General features: G+C 37.4%; 2 protein-coding genes across 2 annotated transcripts in view; one reads left to right on the top strand and one right to left on the bottom strand.

The window, feature by feature from the left end:
* CPQ (carboxypeptidase Q) overlaps positions 1-19,924 on the bottom strand; it is a 516,880-nt gene that overhangs the window by 77,707 nt on the left and 419,249 nt on the right. The window contains exon 7 of the mRNA XM_012467968.2: positions 14,628-14,829. Within this exon, the coding sequence (XP_012323391.1) occupies positions 14,628-14,829 (202 nt within the window). The remainder of the gene's footprint in view (positions 1-14,627; positions 14,830-19,924) is intronic.
* TSPYL5 (TSPY like 5) overlaps positions 1-19,924 on the top strand; it is a 289,007-nt gene that overhangs the window by 217,199 nt on the left and 51,884 nt on the right. The window lies entirely within an intron of this gene.

Below are 19,924 nucleotides of genomic sequence, written 5' to 3'. Positions count from 1 at the left end.
GAGAGAGGGAGGGAATGAACTAAGAATACTGAGGACACACTTTATATCTAGTCCTATGATAGGCAAGAGATCACTCAGGTCTCCAGGTCTCAAAAGATGTATAACTAATAGATTTTGCAGAGCTCAACCATATTTGATTTACAGATTATGAAGTGGGAAGAATTAAGACAGCAAATGTCATTTTAAAAGTAAGTTTAGTTATCATGAATTATGCAATCTCATACTTTCTTATAAAAAATGGAATAAGGGGGACATTTAATTCACTGTGTTAAAAATCCCCATGAGGGGGATATGTAAGAATGTCAAGTTAGGTGGTCACTTCTGAATTTTAATACTGAGCAAAGGGAAGAGTTTAAGCTAATGAAATTATCCAAACTAGGCAGTATTGTATAACATTTAGATATAACTCATTTTTATAGTAAAAAGTTCTACCCAATTTGAACTCAATTTTACCAAAATCTCTTTAATTGTGAAGTTTTTTTCCTGTGATTTCTATAATCCTATAATTATTGATTAAATTGATAAGCATATTTTTTAGCAAAGCTCTTATAAGAAATCAGTGAAATGTCACATTACTCTAAGACTTATTTGACTCCAAGGTTCAACGAGCAGATTAAGTATGTCTAATTAGAGTCAGACTTTATTTGCTCACATCTGAGAATTCAGAAAACCACTGTCAATTGCAGTGCAATGCTTTGTGGGGCTACTCCATCTCTCTCCAATTGCAAGCCTTCATTTGGTAAAACTTCCAGTAGCAAAACATCAAAGAAAATGCAGTTTTACCAGAAAATTGCTAGAAGACATGCAGTCAATCAGCAAGACTCACGGATCTATGAAGGTGGGTCTTGTCTTGAGTCCCTCGAAGGGTGAGGATCTGGGTTAGCAGGAGACTACCCAGTGGCTAGGATTGTGCCCTATCATATTTCACTCCTGCCCAAACCTTCCAAAGTTTCTAGCTGTCCTGAATACTCAGAATAACCTTCAGATCCCAACTGAGGTTACATGCAACCCTTTTAATTTCCTATTTCCCTATATTAACCTAAACTTTGGTCCAACCAGACTGCTTATCATTTTAAGTATCCCTTACACTTTCTTACCTACAGAATGTTGCTCATCTCCAGTTTCTGACATGGAATGCACTCCCTCTACATCCAATATATTTTATTATTTCCTGAAAATCAGGTGAAATGCCACCTCTTTGTGATGCCCTGGCAGTTTAATGCCTTTCTTTTGGCCTGAATTCCTACTGTACTTTGTTCTTCCTGGGTCTCAACCCTCCATTAACTCCTTAAGGACAGGACTGTACCTTCTACATGACTTTGGAGTAAAACAGACTGTATATGTTCATTCTAGCTTCTCTACTTAATATCTCTGTGACTTTGGGCAAAGGAAACTCCCTGAGTCCCAACTGCTTCATCTGAAAATTGGTTACATAATAACAATTTATACTTCGAAACGTTCTTATGAAATTATGATATAAGTAAAATACCTATCGTAATTTTGACACACAGTAGACAACCAATATATGTTAAATTCTCTCCTTAAGCCTCTTTTCTAATTGCTTCATGGCATTTACTTGGATTTCTTAAATGAATGAGTGAATGAAATTGTGAAATTGAGTCAGATCTAAGAAGAAAGAATAGGCAATAGTATCTTGAGAATCGAACTATGACACTTCAAGGTAATTCATAAATCATATAATGATTCCTACTCATAATCTCTTTCCCACATTATAAAGAAAAATTAGAAAATAAGCATTTAAGCGTTTTAGAAATCAGTAGTGGAGGTTTTAAAACAAAAATAAGAAAAATGGCCAGGTGTAGTGGCCCCTGCCTATAATCTCAGCACTTTGGGTGGCTGAGGTGGGAGGACTGCTTGAGCCCAGGAATTCAAGACCAGCCTGGGCAACATAGTGAGGCTTCATCTCTAAAAATAAAATTTTTAAAAAATTAGCTGGGCATGATGGTACCAGCCTATAGTCCAAGCTACTTTGAAGGCTGAGGTAGAAAGATTGCTTGAGCGCAGGAGTTTGAGGTTACAGTGAGTTATGATTGCAGTACTGCATTCCAGCCTGGGTGAGAGCCCATCTCTAAAAAAGAGAGACAGAGGGAGAGAAATGGAAGAGTAATATGCATCATAGATTAACAGAAATTTGTACGTTTCTAGTAGAACATACATAGTAAAAACAAAAAGAACTACAGGAAATTCTTCAATAATTATGCTGTTGGTGATTGTGTTGCTATTGTTCTTCTGAGACTACTGTGTGTGTGTGGTGGGATAAAGCAAATGAATGATTATGTTTTTCTACTGAGAGCCAGGATTGTAGGCAGGGGAAAAAGAAGATGCAGATGTAACATCAGAGAGGTTAAGTGCAATTTTACAGTCTTTGAACTTAAATTGGAAATATCATATAGTTAGTAATATAATTTATCTTTAGAGAAAAAAATAAGTATCTTCTAGTTCTGTCTGCTGAAAAGACCTAGAAGCAATGAACAATCCAGTAGCAACACACACACTTACTGCTCAGACTGTGGCCTCTAAATACTATAACCTAGGAAAATAAATTGGATTCTTTGAGGAGATAGCTGATTTCAGATCTAGGGTAGGACATGTACAAGATGGCCTAAAACAGTCTGTCATACCAGAAAGCCAGGATGTTATCAACAACTCTGAGGGTCATCTCAAAAGGACTCAGAACCACTTAAAGAGGTTTCAATTGGCCAAAGATAGAACAATTTGAGCATGAATAAAATAGCTACTACAATGGAATGAAACACATAAAATATTTTAAATCCATCATTTAGTAACAATACAAAAAATAAATCATCTCTGGAGGATACAAGTAAACAAACAGATCAGTTTTAAAATAGATCAATAAAAAGAAAGAAAGAGGCATTTATCCTACCTTCTTATACAAAAGTATCTCAGAGTAGCTGAATAGTTGATCAGGGGAAAGTTCTGTTTGTGTAGATGTATTTAAATTAATAAAGAAGGAATGATATGATTAGAATATACCATCCAGAATATACTGAAATTTAATCTAGTTGGCCTTTGAACAACATGAGTTTAAATTGTGTGGATTCACTTTTACAAATTTTTTTTTCAATAAATTTTTTGGAGATTTGTGACAATTTAAAAATAATTCTACAATGAACCACATAGTCTGGAAATATCAAAATAATTAAAAGAAAAGTATGTCCTCTCAGAGGGTGGAGGCCTAGGGGAGGGATAGCAGGGGGTGGGGGGATTGGGGAGGGACAGCATTAGGAGAAATACGTAATGTAGATGACGGGAGGATGGATGCACCAAAGCACCATGGCACCTGTATACCTATGTAACAAACCTGCACATATAGCCCAGAACTTAAAGTATAATAAATAAATTTAAAAAAAGAAAAAGGTATGTTATGAATGCATAAATATATGTGGATGCTAGTTTATTTTAGCATTTACTACCATAATGTATATACAAATTTATTATAAAAAGTGAAAATTTGTCAAAACATATGCACACAAACACAGATTGTACATGGCTCCCTTTGCAGCCAAGAAAAATGTAAACAAATGTAAAGATGCAGTATAAAATCATAACTGCATAACATTATCAGTAGTACATACTGTACTATTGTAGTAATTTCATAGCTACCTCCTGCTGTTATTGTGGTGAGCTCAAGTATTGCCAGTATCTGGTAAAATACTATAGACGCTAATCACCTCCATGTGAGCAGTTCATCTCCTCAGTAAATTGCATATCACAGGAAAAAGTGATGTCTTATGGCTCTCACGTATTTTTCATCATGTTTAGTGCAATACTGTAAACCTTGACTAACACCATGGGCCTCAAGCGCAACTAGTGATGTTGGAAGTGCTCCCAAGAAGCAGAGAGAAGTCGTGACTTTACAAGAGAAAGTTGAATTGCTTGGTATGTACCACAAATTGAGGTGTGCCACCACGGTTGCCATTTCAGACAATTCATCTTGTAAACAGATGGTATTGACAAATACAGTACAGTACTATAAATGTATCTCTTCCTTATGCTTTTCTTAGTAGTTTTCTCTAGCTTACTTTATTATAAGAATACAGTATATAATACATTTACAAAATATGTGTTTTTGACTATGTTATCATAAAGGCTTCTGATCAACAGTAAGCTATTAGTAGTTAAGTTTTTGGGGAGTCAAAAGTTATATGCAGATTTTTGTGTGCAGGGCTCAGTACCCCTAAACTCCCTATGGTTCAAGGGTCAATTTCAAATGTATCTAGGCTGCTCATGTCATAAAAAGGGAGATAATTAGACATTATTCCTAATGAAAACGAGCAGCAACATCTAGAAAGTATTTTAGCCCACCCCCTGCTCCCCGTAAAAAAATCAAACTTAAATCAGAGCAAGCCTCTAGATTTAACTCAATTCACAGGAAATACAAGGGATTGGGAACATGACAAATGATGCCATGGAAATGGAATTAGGTCAAATTACTCGGCATCTGTAACATGTAAGTGGTAAGAAGAAAAAAGATGAAAGTAGAACCTATGGGTTATAAGAAACTTGGGATGTATCAGCCAATTGCATTGTTTGAACCTTATTGGAATCCTGGTTTACATTAGAAAACTATTTTTAAAGAAGTATAAAGACAATTGGAAATATTTGAAAACTGGCCATATACTGGATATGATATTAAGAAATCAGTGTAAAATATTTTAGGTAGAATAATAGTATTGTAGTTATGTAAATAAAAATGAGTCCTTACCTTTAGAAATATAAATGAAAATATTTATACATGAAATGATGTGATTTTGGAGATCTGCTTCAAAAGAAACCGGGTGTAGGAGAGTAGCTGGGGTGTAGATGAAATAAGACTGACCATGAGTGAAAAACTCCTTAAGCTAAATGGTGGGTGCATGAGGGTTGAATATATTATTTTACTTTTGTATATGTTTGAAAATGTTTGCAATAGCATTAAAAATCATACTTTGGCCAGGCGCCGTGGCTCACGCCTGTAATTCCAGCACTTTGGGAGGCCAAGGCGGGTGGATCACGAGGTCAAGAGATCGAGACCATCCTGGTCAACATGGTGAAACCCCGTCTCTACTAAAAATACAAAAAATTAGCTGGGCATGGTGGCGCATGCCTGTAATCCCAGCTACTCAGGAGGCTGAGGCAGAAGAATTGCCTGAACCCAGGAGGCGGAGGTTGCGGTGAGCCGAGGTCGCGCCATTGCACTCCAGCCTGGGTAACAAGAGCGAAACTCCGTCTCAAAAAAAAAAAAAAAAAAAAAAAAAATCACACTTTAAAATCACTTGATATATTAAAAGAAGTAAAAATAAATTCCCTAATTAGTTAAAGCAGGGAGAGAAAAGTTTCACATGGCTGACAAGGAGAAAACATATTTTGAAATCCTCCTTCCTTATACGTCACTTGCTTTCAAGTAATTTTAGACACTTTTCTTAGAAATTTTAATGTCGCTTTATTTAGCTTTCTATAATGAAATCTTTATTCTTATCTTGATGATTATTAAGCTAACCAAAATCAGTTTTCAATTGTGAGCTCCAGAAGAGAAGGGACCATATCTCATTTTTGTATCCTCCATCATTTATATATAATATAGCTATCCATTGATCAAAGTGTAACATAAGGAAAAATTAGAGAATCTGTAAAGTGAAACTGATGGAAAGTCCGCCTAAGAAGGGGAACTCAGAAGAGCTAATCTTGAGACCCTAAAAGGGGAAGATGAAGAAAAACTTTTCTAGGTTATGTTATTAGAAGGTATGGGAAATGGTATAGAAACTTAAGTTATAGTGTTTTATAAGTCATTAAGTACATAAAATGGAGCAAAATCATGTCATTATCTGATTTTCTAAAATAATTGTTTTGAACCCTTTGCTACTTCCTCAAGCTTCTAGGTTCCCTTTAAGTGTTCTCACTTTGAGCCTTCTACTTGAGTGTGACTTGGATGCTCTAGGCACAAGCTTTAGGGATTTACATCCTAAAACACTGTTTTTATTATAGGTAACTGAGCATCAGCTATGAGTTTTCACCTGACATTTACGACTCTTTTTCATCTGGCCCAGAGGTACTCAACTATTCTCATCACTCACTGCCCTGCAAGATGAATTAGGAAAATGATGTCACTTTCCTTTTCTCTGTGCCCCACAGGGACTGCCTTGTTCATATTATTCTCTCATCAGGAATGTCCTTCTTTACCCTCTTCTGTCCATTCTTATACTACATAGCTTTCTTTTTTTTTCGACACCGAGTTTCACTCTTATTGCCCAGGCTGCGGTGCAATGGTGTGATCTTGGCTCACTGCAACCTCTGCCTCCTGGGTTCAAGAAATTCTCCTGCCTCAGCCTCCCAAGTAGCTGGAATTACAGGTGACTGCCACCATGCCTGGCTAATTTTTTCATATCTTTCAAAGTCCAGCTCAGGCTCCTCTCTTCCAGGTCTTTCCTGTCTTCTGACCTGTGAGCTCCTGCAGTTATTCTGCATGTGTTATTTATCTTGGTACTACAGCAAAAACTTCCTTTTATTGTTCCGTAGCTTATTTTCATCTTTAAATCAATACATCTAATCAGTAAATATTTACTAGATACATTTTATGTGCCAAGTAATAATGGATGTTGTGGGTACATAAACAAGAAGAACAGTCTCTTCATCCTCAATCCAGTTAAGGAGATAAAGTACAAAGTATATTAACTTTGAAGTTAAAGTGTGTGCTTTAAAAACAGTTCAAGGCAACAATAGAAGAGACTTCATAGAGCAATGTGTGACTAACTGCCCAATGGTATAAAAATTTGCTCTTCTCCTACTTGGTAATTATCCTAGAAGGCATGAGCCAGATCTGCTTTGGGCAAGATACCCAGTGGTTTCTGTTTGACATGAAGCAGATCTACTGCAAAGAAGAAGAGTAGAAGAAGCTTATAAGCTGTTCTGATGAACAATTTTCAGGAGTGCAATATTGATGAGGATGTCATACACAGCTGTCTAGCAAATAGCTGTCAGTGAATAGCAAGAGCTCTGACTCACCTGAATTAAAGAGGTAAGAGGTAACCACCTACTATAATTCTCTGTATAGCCCTTATCAACATCTAATGTTTTTCTCTATTCTTGATCTATTTCTTTGTTGTAGTCTGTATCCTCCCAATGTCCCACCCTTCCTCACAATGTAAACTCCACAAGAGCAGAGACCTGGTGAGTCTTTTTCATCCTCTATCTTTAGTGTCTAAACAGTGCTTGGTTTACAGTAGGCACTCAACGCATGCTTGATTGAATGAAACTGCCCTGGCTATTTAAATGAGGGCTTGAGGGCTACAGCCACAAATCAGAGAGGATCCTTTTCATGTTCCCAGTAGGGTGAAGTCTGCTTACCATGGAGCATCAAGCCCTTCAAACATCACTGCACAGAGTGTTTTCACCATAAGGGAGGCACCCTTTAATTAGGGACATCAGGGGACACAAAACTGCTGGGCTGCACTATTCCATCTGGAGATTGGAAAACGCAGGAGTCCCAGGTCCAGAGGCTGAACCTTTAATTTACTTTACATTACCATTCCTACTTGTATCCTGATGTCTCCTTTCTTAGAACATTTTAGAGGAACGGCCTTTGGAAATGTAGAAATGGAAAGTTTTAATTTAGTTCTGCTTAATGCCATATGAGGTATTGGGCAGAAATAAGCAAGATGGAAAATATGTGAAATTCTGAGTAATCCGAGTATTTGGTACTTCAATGTGGAGTTTGAACTATTATAGAAAAGATGAAAGAAATTCAAGTATGATTTTTAAAACAATACAACATGTAAGGAAAGAGGACAGCTCAGTGAGTGATGTTATTACTGAAGTAATCATAATTTACAGTTGTGTCTTGCATTTGCAGTTAATAAACCTCACTGGCATTATCTTACTCTTCCTACAAACATGGATCCTGCTTATTAAGCATTTGAGTCATGGACATTTTGTTGAGGGCCAGGCACTTCTAGGCACTGAGAATTCTGAGGAATTAACAACTAACTGCTCACAATTATAAGAACAAAGTATTAGGAGCGGTGAACACAGGGCATTGTAGGAGCATACCCAGAGGACATTTACTCAGACTATAGCAGATTGTAGAAGGCTTGAGAAGGAGAACCAGAAGCTGCATCATGAGTGATTAGAAATTAACAGGTGATAAAGATAGAATAAGGTAGGTCCAGTGGCAAGGAAGTATGAGAGCAGCAGGGTGTGCCAGGAACTTCAATTAGATTTGTATGACTGAGAGATGATGGAAAGGAGTGGAGGAGTCTTTAGGGTTTTCTAAGTATATGATCATATCATTAGCAAACAGTTTGACTTCCTCTTTACTGATTTGGATGCCCTTGATTTCTTTTTTTTTAAATTACTTTAAAAAAATTTTCCGTAGGTTATTGGGGAACAGGTGGTGTTTGGTTACATGAGTAAGTTGTTTAGTGGTGATTTTTGAGATTTTGGGCCTTGAATGCCATACTTGGTGAGCACTTTAATCATACATAACACTCTGGAGACAGCAGGGAGACCTGGAGGATTGGAAGCAAGGAGCAGAGATGATCAGATATTGCAGTTACTTTTAATTATTTACCCAATAGAAATCATCACCTTTTCCCTAAAGAATCTCAATTTTTCTCACACAGCTTCTCAGGATGCCATTTTTCAGTGAATACTGGGCCCCACCCTATGCCCAGGAAGTAAAATTTGATCGGTATAAGCCAATCTAATTAATTCCACTTTATCACCACTGCATGATTTAGCCACAGACATATGTCACAATTTTGGCCGATAATATGGAGTTTAAGAAACTTGTTTTAGGGCTTCTAGAAAACATTTCCTCACTCTTCAAAAGGGATATCCATTACAGACATTCTCTCTTCCACTACTGCACCATGTATGAGAATGTGCTGCTTAGAGCAACTGCAGCCATCCTAGGACACAACGGGACAAGCCTGAAGACAAAAGTCTACATGCCAAGAATGGCAACATGGAAAGATGTAAAGAACCAAGGTCCCTGATGTGGTCAAATAGCCACATTATGCACTCTGTAACACTTGCTCCAAAGTTCTTTGTAAGTGAATTAGAAAACATCATCCCCTTACTGCCATTCTGAATGGGTCTTGTTTTATTTTGCAGCCAATAACATCCCAGTTGATATACTGATTTTCACATTAGAAAGTTCACTCTGGAAGCAGTGAGCCAATTAGGTGAAAGAGGATTAAAAATACAGGTTGGGATATTACTATTGCTGTAGGAATCAGTGAGTTTCGGTGAGACAAGGTCTGTAGGATGGAGAGGAGGGAATGGTTTAAGAAATAGGAGGGATTTGGAGTAAACAGTACTTGTAAACATTTGGCTTTACATACTGGATGCTTTTGAGGTTTCTGGATTCTGGTGCCTGCTAATGAGATAGGGGACAGAGAGGGAAGAGAACATATGTGGAGACCTGGTAGAAATAATGGCTCATAGGTTACCATACCTATTTGGCAGATGAAATAACCAAGTCTCACTACTAGTCTGTGTTGTCTCTGAGGGTATGAATCTTATCTGTCTGTTTTTACTATTGATTCTTCAGTGCCATACAATAATTGATTAATAAGGATGCTTAATAACAAATGAATGAGGCTTAGAAAAATTATGTCATTTGCCCATATAGTTAGAAGTTTTGAAGCCAGAATACACACTCAAGTCCTCTAACTCTTTCCAATATACTGTCTACCACAAGCCACCACACTAACAACAACAACAACAACAACACAACCAAAAAAAGTTGAATTTCAGATTCTGAAGCAGAGGAATAAACTTTTATTGGCAGATATAGAGTAAGAGTGGGTACATTCTCTCAGGTCACAGTAAGAGGGTATTTAATTTTTTTTCATTAATGTACATTTTGTGAAAGAGTTTCTAAAGAAGAAATATATTCAAGAAGGATGCACTTAGGGACATCTAAGAACCATGGATTATATCTCATTGGTGACATACTCACAATGAAATAGACTCCTTTCATTCTAACCTGGAGCTCATAATTGGAGAATCAGGCAAAAACTTGAGATTTAAAGCCTCTCTACTATCTGGAGTGAATAGAGACTAGCTTAAATCCCTCTTAAGTCACTTTAAGTCATTTCTTGTATTGTCTTTCAAATTGTCAGGGAATAGCAGTTCACCATTTTATGTGTGAGAATCACTAAAGTACTGGAAGATATATCTTCTCTTAGTCTTTGTGCCTTAAAGAGAGATAATCCTTATTGCTCTAACCTTCCCAATTTATACCATTCTCCCAATATTTTTTATACTTTTTTGGCTCTTTTCTTAGTATCCTTTATTTTCTCCACATTCTTAAACTGAAGAGTCCAACAGCTTGTCTAGAAAATAATTATTTCAATGTTTTTGTTTTTTCTAAATCAGATTTATAAGACTTTAAATGTTTCCCCAAATTAAACTGACAGCTATAGAATAGGGAAATAAGTAGAAATTATTGACCTTAACCTTAAAGAACTAATTACTGCATATAGGCAGCAGGATGCACATACATTCCCAGTGCTCCAAGAATAATATGGTATGTAATTCACATGCCAAGTTGTGGGATAAAGACTTGAAGTGTGTTAGAAATTTGGAAAGCAATAGAGCACTATGGACTCAGGAAGGATTCATGAACACTGGTGAGTACAGAATGAACCTTAAAGAGCATGAAGATTTGGACAGAAAGAATAGGAATATGGAAGGAGGTGGAAATGGGAGAAGGCTGGTGTCTGAAGATCTAGAACAAAGAGTTTATGCGGAAAGTGCATCCAAGATACTTTTTTTTAAAAAAATCTTTTTCCCCCCAAAGCCTTATATTTATGTTAATAGTTATTCTGTCCATTATAGATATCATCTAGATGGGTAAAGAATATCATCTTTTCTTTCCCAAAGATGGCCATATTGTAAATTGATCATTTTGTCTTCTATAATTATGAAAACAATGTTGAATTTTAATTCTATCTGTGTGATAGATATTCAATTCTATCAGTATTTTGGTATATAGTATACATGGAACATTGGGCCTAGTCATCATATAGTCACCTCAAATTATAGAAATTTAATAGGCTTACAACATGGTAGGGACTCAATAAATGTTTATTGAATCAATGAAAGAAGAAAAGAAAAAAAGGATGGAGTTTAGAAATAATATTTATCATTAATTTTTCAGAAGTTAGGTGAGCAGTTATTTAAACTACAATTAGTATTTAGAATCCTACCCTTAGCCTTAAGTTAGAATTTATCAGGCCTTCACAAATATAGGGCACATGGTTGACGTGATTGATATATTTTTATTTTCTTTTTCAGACAAATTCAACTTAATCTTTTAGAAAAAAGATGAAGAACTGAATTATGGTTCTTCATCCTTTTCTTTCTTTCTTTTCTTTTTTTTTTTTTTTTTATATGGATGGGGGTCTTGCTGTGTTCCCCAGACTGGTCTTAAACTCCTGGCCTCAAGCAATTCTCCCACCTTGCAGCCTCCCAAAGTACTGGGATTATAGGAGAAAGCCACCGTGCACAGTGAAGTTCCTGAAATTTTCAATAGGTAACAAGAGTTATAAGCAGTATTATTGTTTCTTCCAGGAACAGCCCAAATTTGAAATATCAAATGATAACTCAAAAGTAATAAAAGGAAGACAGCAGTAATTTGGTTCTGTCTTATAATACTCTGAAGGAAATAAAACAGAATTCCAGGAAGCATTTATTGTCATCTAAATGAGCTACTGACTTTATGTAAACTTTTCTGATCTTTCAGAGGTAAAGAAGGGAGTAGAACAAAGAATGTGAGAAGAAATAAGTAGTTATTTACAATAACAAACTCCTTTCTCCCAGGGGTAAATCCTTGTGGAGCAGGAATGGACTGAAATCCTTTGCATAAGCAAGAGCTGAGTAAGATAAACATTTTAGACACTGCCAAAGATTTGGAGCCTTCTCAGCATTCCAGACTCCCCTGTGTTGTTGCATATTGTGAGAAAAGGGCCACCAGCCTTGAAGCCAAAGTGGCCTGTTCTCAGGGTGACTTCTGCCCTAAGGGTAGTATAGTCTTAGGCAAGTCATTTAACCCTTCTGAGTCTGTTTCTTCATCTGCAAAATAGGGATAATTGTACCTCCTTCATAGGATGGTTGTATAGATAAAACTGTCTGCAAAAAGCCTGAGTACTTCCTACATAGCAGGAGTTCAATACATTTTAACTCTTATTAAATATATTATTTTATTTTATTTTATATTTGAGACAGAGTTTTGCTCTTGTTGCCCAGGCTGGAGTGCAATAACATGATCTTGGTTCACTGCAACGTCTGCCTCTTGGGTTCAACTGATTTTCCTGCCTCAGCCTCTCAGTTAGCTGGGATTACAGGTGTGCACCACAGCACTTGGCTAATTCTGTATACTTTTAGTAGAGATGGGGTTTCACTACATTGGTCAGGCTGGTCTTGAATTCCTAACCTCCAGTGATCCACCCACCTTGGCCTCCCAAAGTGCTGGGATTACAGGCATGAGCCACCGTGCCCAGCTCTTATTAATTCTTATGCATCCATAACGGGCTCAGTCTCCCCACTCCACTCTATTAGGTAGAAATCAAACCTGACCTCACCTTACCATGGCAAAAACAGAAAACACTTCCTTATTTTAGGGGAAAAGAATCAAATTAACCTGATAACTCCAAACAGGACCATTCTTATGCAACATGTACTTGTGGAAGAATAAAGCTAGAGCCAAGTCTCCACGATCAAACACATGGCAAGAAAATACCTGGGAGGGGGAGGGACAAGTTTTGTTCCCAATTCTGTCTTAGGTTTCAGTTCCTCACCTCACCTTTGACCACACCAGTCTACACGCTCACTCACCCACAGTCTACAGTCTTTTCCTCACTACACAGAAGCTTATTGAGAGCTTCTCAAATTTGAAGAAGTTCCTGTTGAAAAATTTCAGTCTCACAAAACATCTAAAAATTCATGCAAATGATTCTATATAACTGAAAGGGCAGACTCTTTCCCCTACATTTAGATCATATTTATCAATGACACATATGCAGATAGTACTGGATCTGTCCAGAGAGGTACAGCATTGTGAATGGAAATGTTGCTTTAAGAAATTCCAAAGTATGTTAAAACATACACAGAACAAAGGGAAAGAATTTGGGTCTTTGCATTAGAATAAAGAAAAGCTCCTTTTATTTTTAGTTATGAAAAATTATTATAAAAGTTAAAACTTAAAATATGCCTTACAAATCTACAGTATCCAAGAATAAACTTTTAAAAAATCTTAAATCTATATAGTATGTAACTATTGGTAAAATCTACTTTGCAGCCTGGAAAAAAAAAGCTAGAGTAGAATAGGTCTAGAGACACTGTTTTTTTTTAGTACCTTGGAAATGTTTGTAGCCATAGAAATAGTTCTGAAAACAGCAGTGTTAAAAGTGTTCAAAGATTGGGCTTCCTATTTGTATAGTGCAAATACAGAACGATTTTCAGACAGATCCTTTAACATTTTTTTGGATTATGAATATAATAGTGTTGAGGGAACAACCTTGGGTCACAAACACTTAATATCAATAAACTTTTTCTATGGCCAGGCTTAGGCAACTTTGTGAAGCAGTAAAAATTTGTCTTCTTTAAGATTGTTCCAGAGGCCAGGCGTGGTAGCTCATGCCTGTAATCCAAGCACTTTGGGAGGCCAAGGCAGGCAGATCACTTGAGCCCAGGAGTTCGAGACTAGCCTGGGCAACATGATGAAACCCTGTCTCTACAAAAAATACAAAAATTAGCCAGGGGGATGGTGCACACTCATAGTCCCAGCTACTCGGGTGGCTGAAACAGGAAGATCGCTTGAGTCCGGGAGGCAGAGGTTGCAGTGAGCTGTGATCATGTCACTGCACTCCAGCCCAGGTAACACAGTGAAACCCTGTCTCAAAAAAAAAAAAAAAAAAAAAAAGACTATTCCAGCTTCTCCAGCTTCTATTCCTATAAGTAACCTCCTCATATGAATTCCCATTTCACCATTTCATCCCTGTTCCCAGGGACTTAGGACTTCTCTTCAGGATATTCACATGGTAAATAATTGCTCAGGGTAAATTAGTTTATGCCCAACCTCTTGCACATGCATTAAGGTAAAACATGATTAACAGGAAGTACCCCACCCTCAAGGAATTCATCTCTAATGGTAAAATTTCAGATACCACAGTATTTAAACAGGGAATTATTTGAAGCAGGGAAGTTTTTCTAGAAGGATATTCGTAGTAATACCTGCCTTCTACTCTAGTTCTCACATTTTGGTTATGAGATCATTTGTGCTATAATCACCAAAGATACCTCCTAAAAAAAAACAAAATGAAACAATGGATTTTTAGGCCCAATTCCAGAATGACTAAATCAGAATCTCGGAGTGAGGAGCTTATAATTTAGCAGTAAAGGGATACAGATGGGTAAACAAATACAAGGTGAGGACTATTATCCCAGTTTTGGAAATCATCAGATTATACCGTGTAGACAAAAGCTTAAGGTTTCCATGCACAACCTGGCCTACGAGTATCCACTGTGCTCTATTAGAATAGAAATTTTATTTTAAATTGTTGGCAAGATACAAGGAACACAACTTCATCTTTTGGTCTTACCAGGTACTCCAGCTTGGATCCAAAAGTTGATGTCTGTCCCTTCTCCATGGCTCAGGACCTGAGTGATATTGAGGGGCTGCAGCAGGCTCATAACCTCCTCCATGATGGCCCTGGCCTTTTCACTGCCAGTGAACTGCAGTCCAGTGGGTAAGAAGGTTCCCGCGTCAGACTCCATCACCAGACTGTAGTTGGAAACATTTACCTAAACACAAAAGAAAATTGTTTGGTTTTTATCTGTTGTTTCTGTGCTTTCTCCTTGGGAACTATCAAACAACAATTACCAAATACTTTACCTCTTCACGGCTGTGCCAAGACATGTTTCTGTGCCTGACTTAGGGTCTGGTCTACATGTTATCTAACCATTCTGAGATGCACAATTACTCAGTCTAGAATTTGCTAAACTCAAGAGTTAGCTTGAAATGATTCAAAAAATATAATGAAGAGAAATACAAAGCCCCATATTAAAGTTGTTCAATTATTTCTACTAGCAATAATATTCTTAATTTCCTTAAGTGTTCACTGTGTTTCAGTATACAATTCCTCCTATATGGCAGGGATCTCCAGATAGTTAGCCATGCTCAGACAAAAGTAGGTATGCTCTGTGAACTTATTTCTTTGCACCTCTTCCCTCTAAATAGATATTCTATCTTGTATTAATTGTGAGTTCTTCCAAAGCTTAAAAGCATCAAGCTAACAGGTTTGTCTTGGGTTTCTGATTTTGTTGTTGCTATTATCTGTTGAATCCCCAGGGAGGAAGGTAATAAAACAAGGCATGAAACACTGCTCTCCCTCGTGTAAAACCACAGCACTCTAATTCCAGGCAACTCTGCCAGGCCACTAGTCTGTAAACTCTTTCCAAATAAAGTCTGGTAAGAAAGCACACAGTGATTTCATGTAGCCAATATTGTCATGGCATGAGCTTAGAATATAATAGGCTCTTGACAGTTTGCACAGTTAAATTGCTACCAGGCCCTAAAACTTGCAACTTAAAGACCCTTCAAACTGACCAGCTCATCTGTTTCCCAGGAGCCATCCACATCTTCAAGCCTTACCAACTGCCACCTTGGTTGACTTATTCCCAAGCTATCCTTGGACAAACACTGCTACTCATTCCTCATTACTCACCTAGTAAAAAATCAATAGTAATATTTGTACATTGCGTCCAGAGAGCTTTCACATTTGCAATCTCCTTTAGTGTTCTTTGGCAACTCATAAAATAGACAAAGCAGCATTATTGATGTTGCTGTTTTATAGGAAAGGATCTGACAATCAGAGAGGTCAAGGGATTTGTTCAATGTCATACAGGTGGCAAATGGTAGAGCTGGCTCTGAAACTCTCTGCTTTCCAAGACTCCACACTACCATCACTAGCATAGCACTGGAGGGTAAGCAATACTTGTTCTGCATTTAGAGTGATTTTCCACTTACAAAACAATTTGAGGATTACATAGTATTTTTTTTTTTTATAAAACAGATTTCATTTTACAATGATTGCCTAACCTTTTGCTCTCAAAGTGTACCGTAGTTACAAAGGCAAGAGTAGGGCAGGTTCTAAAGGAATTCTTGCTGGAATTTACTGAATGCAGGGCCCTGGGACACCAACACTTTTTGTTATTGATAATGATGAGAAGATTAATGATGCAGAAGTCTGCTCATATTTCCACTCTCACTTCTAAGGGATTTGTCTTCATGCTGATTTTCAGTGAAGGACCCAAGGCATTTATAATAAAAAGTGCCACCTCAGCTTTCAGCTGTGGCCATTGCATTATGGTAACATCATTAGAGTTAATAATATGCAAAATATTTGCATTAATATCTTACATTCAGGACTCGTTTAACTAGTACATTGATGCTAAGTCAGCAGGTTGACAAGTAATTTGGCAGTCCTAAGACTCTTCGCTTGTATGCCCCGCCATACCCACAACCCTAAACTCTTTCCCTCTCCTGCAAAAAGGAGAAAAGAACATTCACAACATATCTTGCAAATGAAAACAGAATTGAGCCATCTTGTTTGTGTGGATTCCCATATTGCAGGCAGATCCCATTCTTCAAACAAGAAAATCAGACAGAGTGCTCCTAATCATGTACTATGTAGGTTAAAATTGGAGCTACATGGATAGGAAGAATCAGTATCATTAAAATGGCTATATTGCCCAAATCAATTTACAGATTCAATGCTGTTCTTGTCAAAGTACCAATGACATTGTTCACAGAACTAGAAAAAACTATTTTAAATTCATAATGAACTCAAAAAGAGCCCAAATAGCCAAGGCAATCCTAAGCAAAAAGAACAAAGCGGGAGGCATCACATTACCCAACTTCAAATTATACTACAGGGCTACAATAACCAAAACAGCATGGTACTGGTACAAAAATAGACACATAGACCAATGGAACAGAGTAGAGAGAGCCCAGAAATAAGACTGCACACCTACAAACATCTGATCTTCTACAAAGCTGACAAAAGCAATGGGGAAAGGGCTCTGCATTTAATAAAGGATGCTGGGATAACTGAGTAGCCATATGCAGAAGTTGAAACTGGACCCTTTCTTTACACCATATACAAAAATCAACTAAAGATTGATCAAAGACTTAAATGTGAAGCCCCGAACTATAAAAACTCAGAAGACAACCAAGGCATACCATTCTGGTCATAGGAACTAGCAAAGATTTCATGACAAAGATGCCAAAAGCAATCATAACAAAAGCAAAAATTGACAGGTGGAACCTGATTAAACTAAGAGTTTCTGCACGGCAAAAGAAACTATCAACAGAGTAAACAGACAACTTACAGACTGAGAGAACATTTTTGCAAAACTATGCATCTGACAAAAGTCTAATATCCAGCATCTGTAAGGAACTTAAATTTACAAGAGAAAAACAACCCCATTAAAATGTGGGCAAAGGACATGAACAGATGCTTCTCAAAAGAAGACATACATGTGGCCAGCAAGCATACGAAAAAAAGCTCAGTATCACTGATCATTAGAGAAATGCAAATCAAGACCACAATGAGATACTATCTCATACAAGTCAGAATGGCTTTTATTAAAAACTAAAAAAATACATGCTGGCAAAGTTGAGGAGAAAAGGGAACACTTATACAATGTTGATGGGAGTACAAATTAGTTCAACCATTGTGGAAAGCAGTGTGGTGACTCCTGAAAGACCTAGAGACAGAATTACCATTCAACCCAGCAAACCCATTACTGAGTATATACCAGTAAAAGGGAAATATAAATCATTCTATATCATAAAGACACGTGCATGTGTATGTTCACTGCAGCACTATTCACAATAGTAAAGACATGGAATCAACCTAAATGCCCATCAATGATAGACTGGATAAAGGAAATGTGGTACATAAACACCATGAAATACTATTCAACCACAAAAATAATGAGATCATGCCCTTTGCAGGGACATGGATGGAGCTGGAGGCCATTAGCAAACTAACACAGAAATGGAAAACTGAACACCACATGTTCTCACTTATAAGTGGGAGTTAAATGGTGAGAACAAATGGACAGATAGAGGGGAACAACACACACTGGGACCTACCAGAGGGTGGACGGTGGAAGGAGAGAGAGGATCAGGAAATATAACTAATGGGTACTAGGCTTAATACCTGGGAGAAGAAATAATCTGTACAACAAACTCTCATTATGCAAGTTTCCCTATGTAACAAACCTGCACATGTACCCCTGAACTTAAAATAGTTTTTAAAAAGTGGAGCTAGTTAGCAGTTTGGCTATTAGACAAACATTAATGTTTGTGGCCCATTAATGAGCAGCCTGGTGAGTTAGACAATGCCCTGGGCCCAGTCTGCTGTATTTCAGACTCAGCAAGTGATACACTGGGCTCCTAAAGTGGGTGAATGGCCTCTTCCTCTGTCCTCAAGTCACGTTACCTTGGTCCTTGGATTCTGCATCTGTAGGGTGGGGCAAAAGCTTGAATAATGAGCCTTTCCATATGAAGCTTCAAGCACCTTTGAGGAAAAGGCCTTTATAGACCAAAGTGAAAGTGGTTGCATGAATTGAAAACCAGAGCTTCTAATAATATGTTCATTAAGTGCTTCCTGGTCTTCTTTAACTGCAAATGAACAGATGTCCTAGGGACAGGGGACTTCACAGTTTGTGAATGCCATTGTGCAATGTCACAGGATGTTGACAAGAACACAGAGAATAGTGTAAATAAAGAAGGTTTCAAAGGTGCCCTAGGCAATATATGCAGCAGCCATTTTAGCAGAGAAATCAAGAGTGTGGGCTTCTGAATGATCCAGACTGGGTTTGACCCACATATCAACCAATCTTTAGCTGTAATGGGATGATAATGGTACCCAGCTCATGGAATTGTCAAAAACGGTACATTGTAAAGCCTAGGGTATAAGTATCACTTGGTAAACAGTAGCATAACTGTTGTTATGTTCTTGGCACTGGGCATCAGCACTTCTCAGATTTTCAAGGATGGTCCCAATATAAGCCCTTCTGTTAGCTGATTACGATGATGGTAGGCAGCATTTCTGTGACGTTTCCTACGAGCCAGACACTATGTGTAACGTCTTACAGCTCATCTGGTGAGTGTGTACAATCATTATATAAGTGCTCTTTTATTTCTCATTTTACAGATTAAGTAACTGAGGTTTAGTCAGGTTGATTAACTTTCCCATGGTTACCTAGCTAGTTAAGTGGTGCAGCCAGAATTCCAACCCAGAGGAATTCCTTCCACCTCCTAAGCAGTTGAGAGCACTGCTTCTACCTCCTAAGCTGTGCTCTCAACCTCTCCACTGCTGGGTCTCCTGAAAGTCACTTCTATCAGGCCACGAGTACTCACTTTTAATTCAGAAATACAAAGACTGTAGTTAAATATATAGATTAAAAACTTTTTCATAATCGTAACACAAGGTATACTTGGACAGAAGTTACTGTTCCTGCTAACAAAGTAATTTAAGCCAAGAAGAAATGAAAACAAAAACAAAAATCTCTTGCTCCACAATTTCTTTCCAACTAGGAATAAAAAGCCTAAAATAATAAAACATCTTTTCAAGCCAAATAAGACAGGATATGTAGATATCAGTAAACTAGAATTCTTGCATAGGTATAGAAATGTTTGATTTCTATTCATGCAGGATTTTTTAAGTTGCTGCTTACATGACGGCAGCATTCTACTGTTTTCTATTTATATATAAACATCTCCATATGTTTTCAATAAAGAACTAAGAAAACAAACCACCCATTGTCCATGACACTGCTTTTTCTCTACATTTATGGAGTCATTATCTAATTGTTAGCACATGGT

The sequence above is a fragment of the Aotus nancymaae genome, unplaced genomic scaffold (genome assembly GCF_030222135.1).
Source record: "Aotus nancymaae isolate 86718 unplaced genomic scaffold, 86718_ANA_hifiasm-v0.15.2.pri h1tg000036l, whole genome shotgun sequence".
In the NCBI taxonomy this organism is placed as follows: domain Eukaryota; kingdom Metazoa; phylum Chordata; class Mammalia; order Primates; family Aotidae; genus Aotus; species Aotus nancymaae.
The sequence above is the reverse complement of the archived record's forward strand: the minus strand, read 5'-3'. Positions and strand labels throughout refer to the sequence as shown.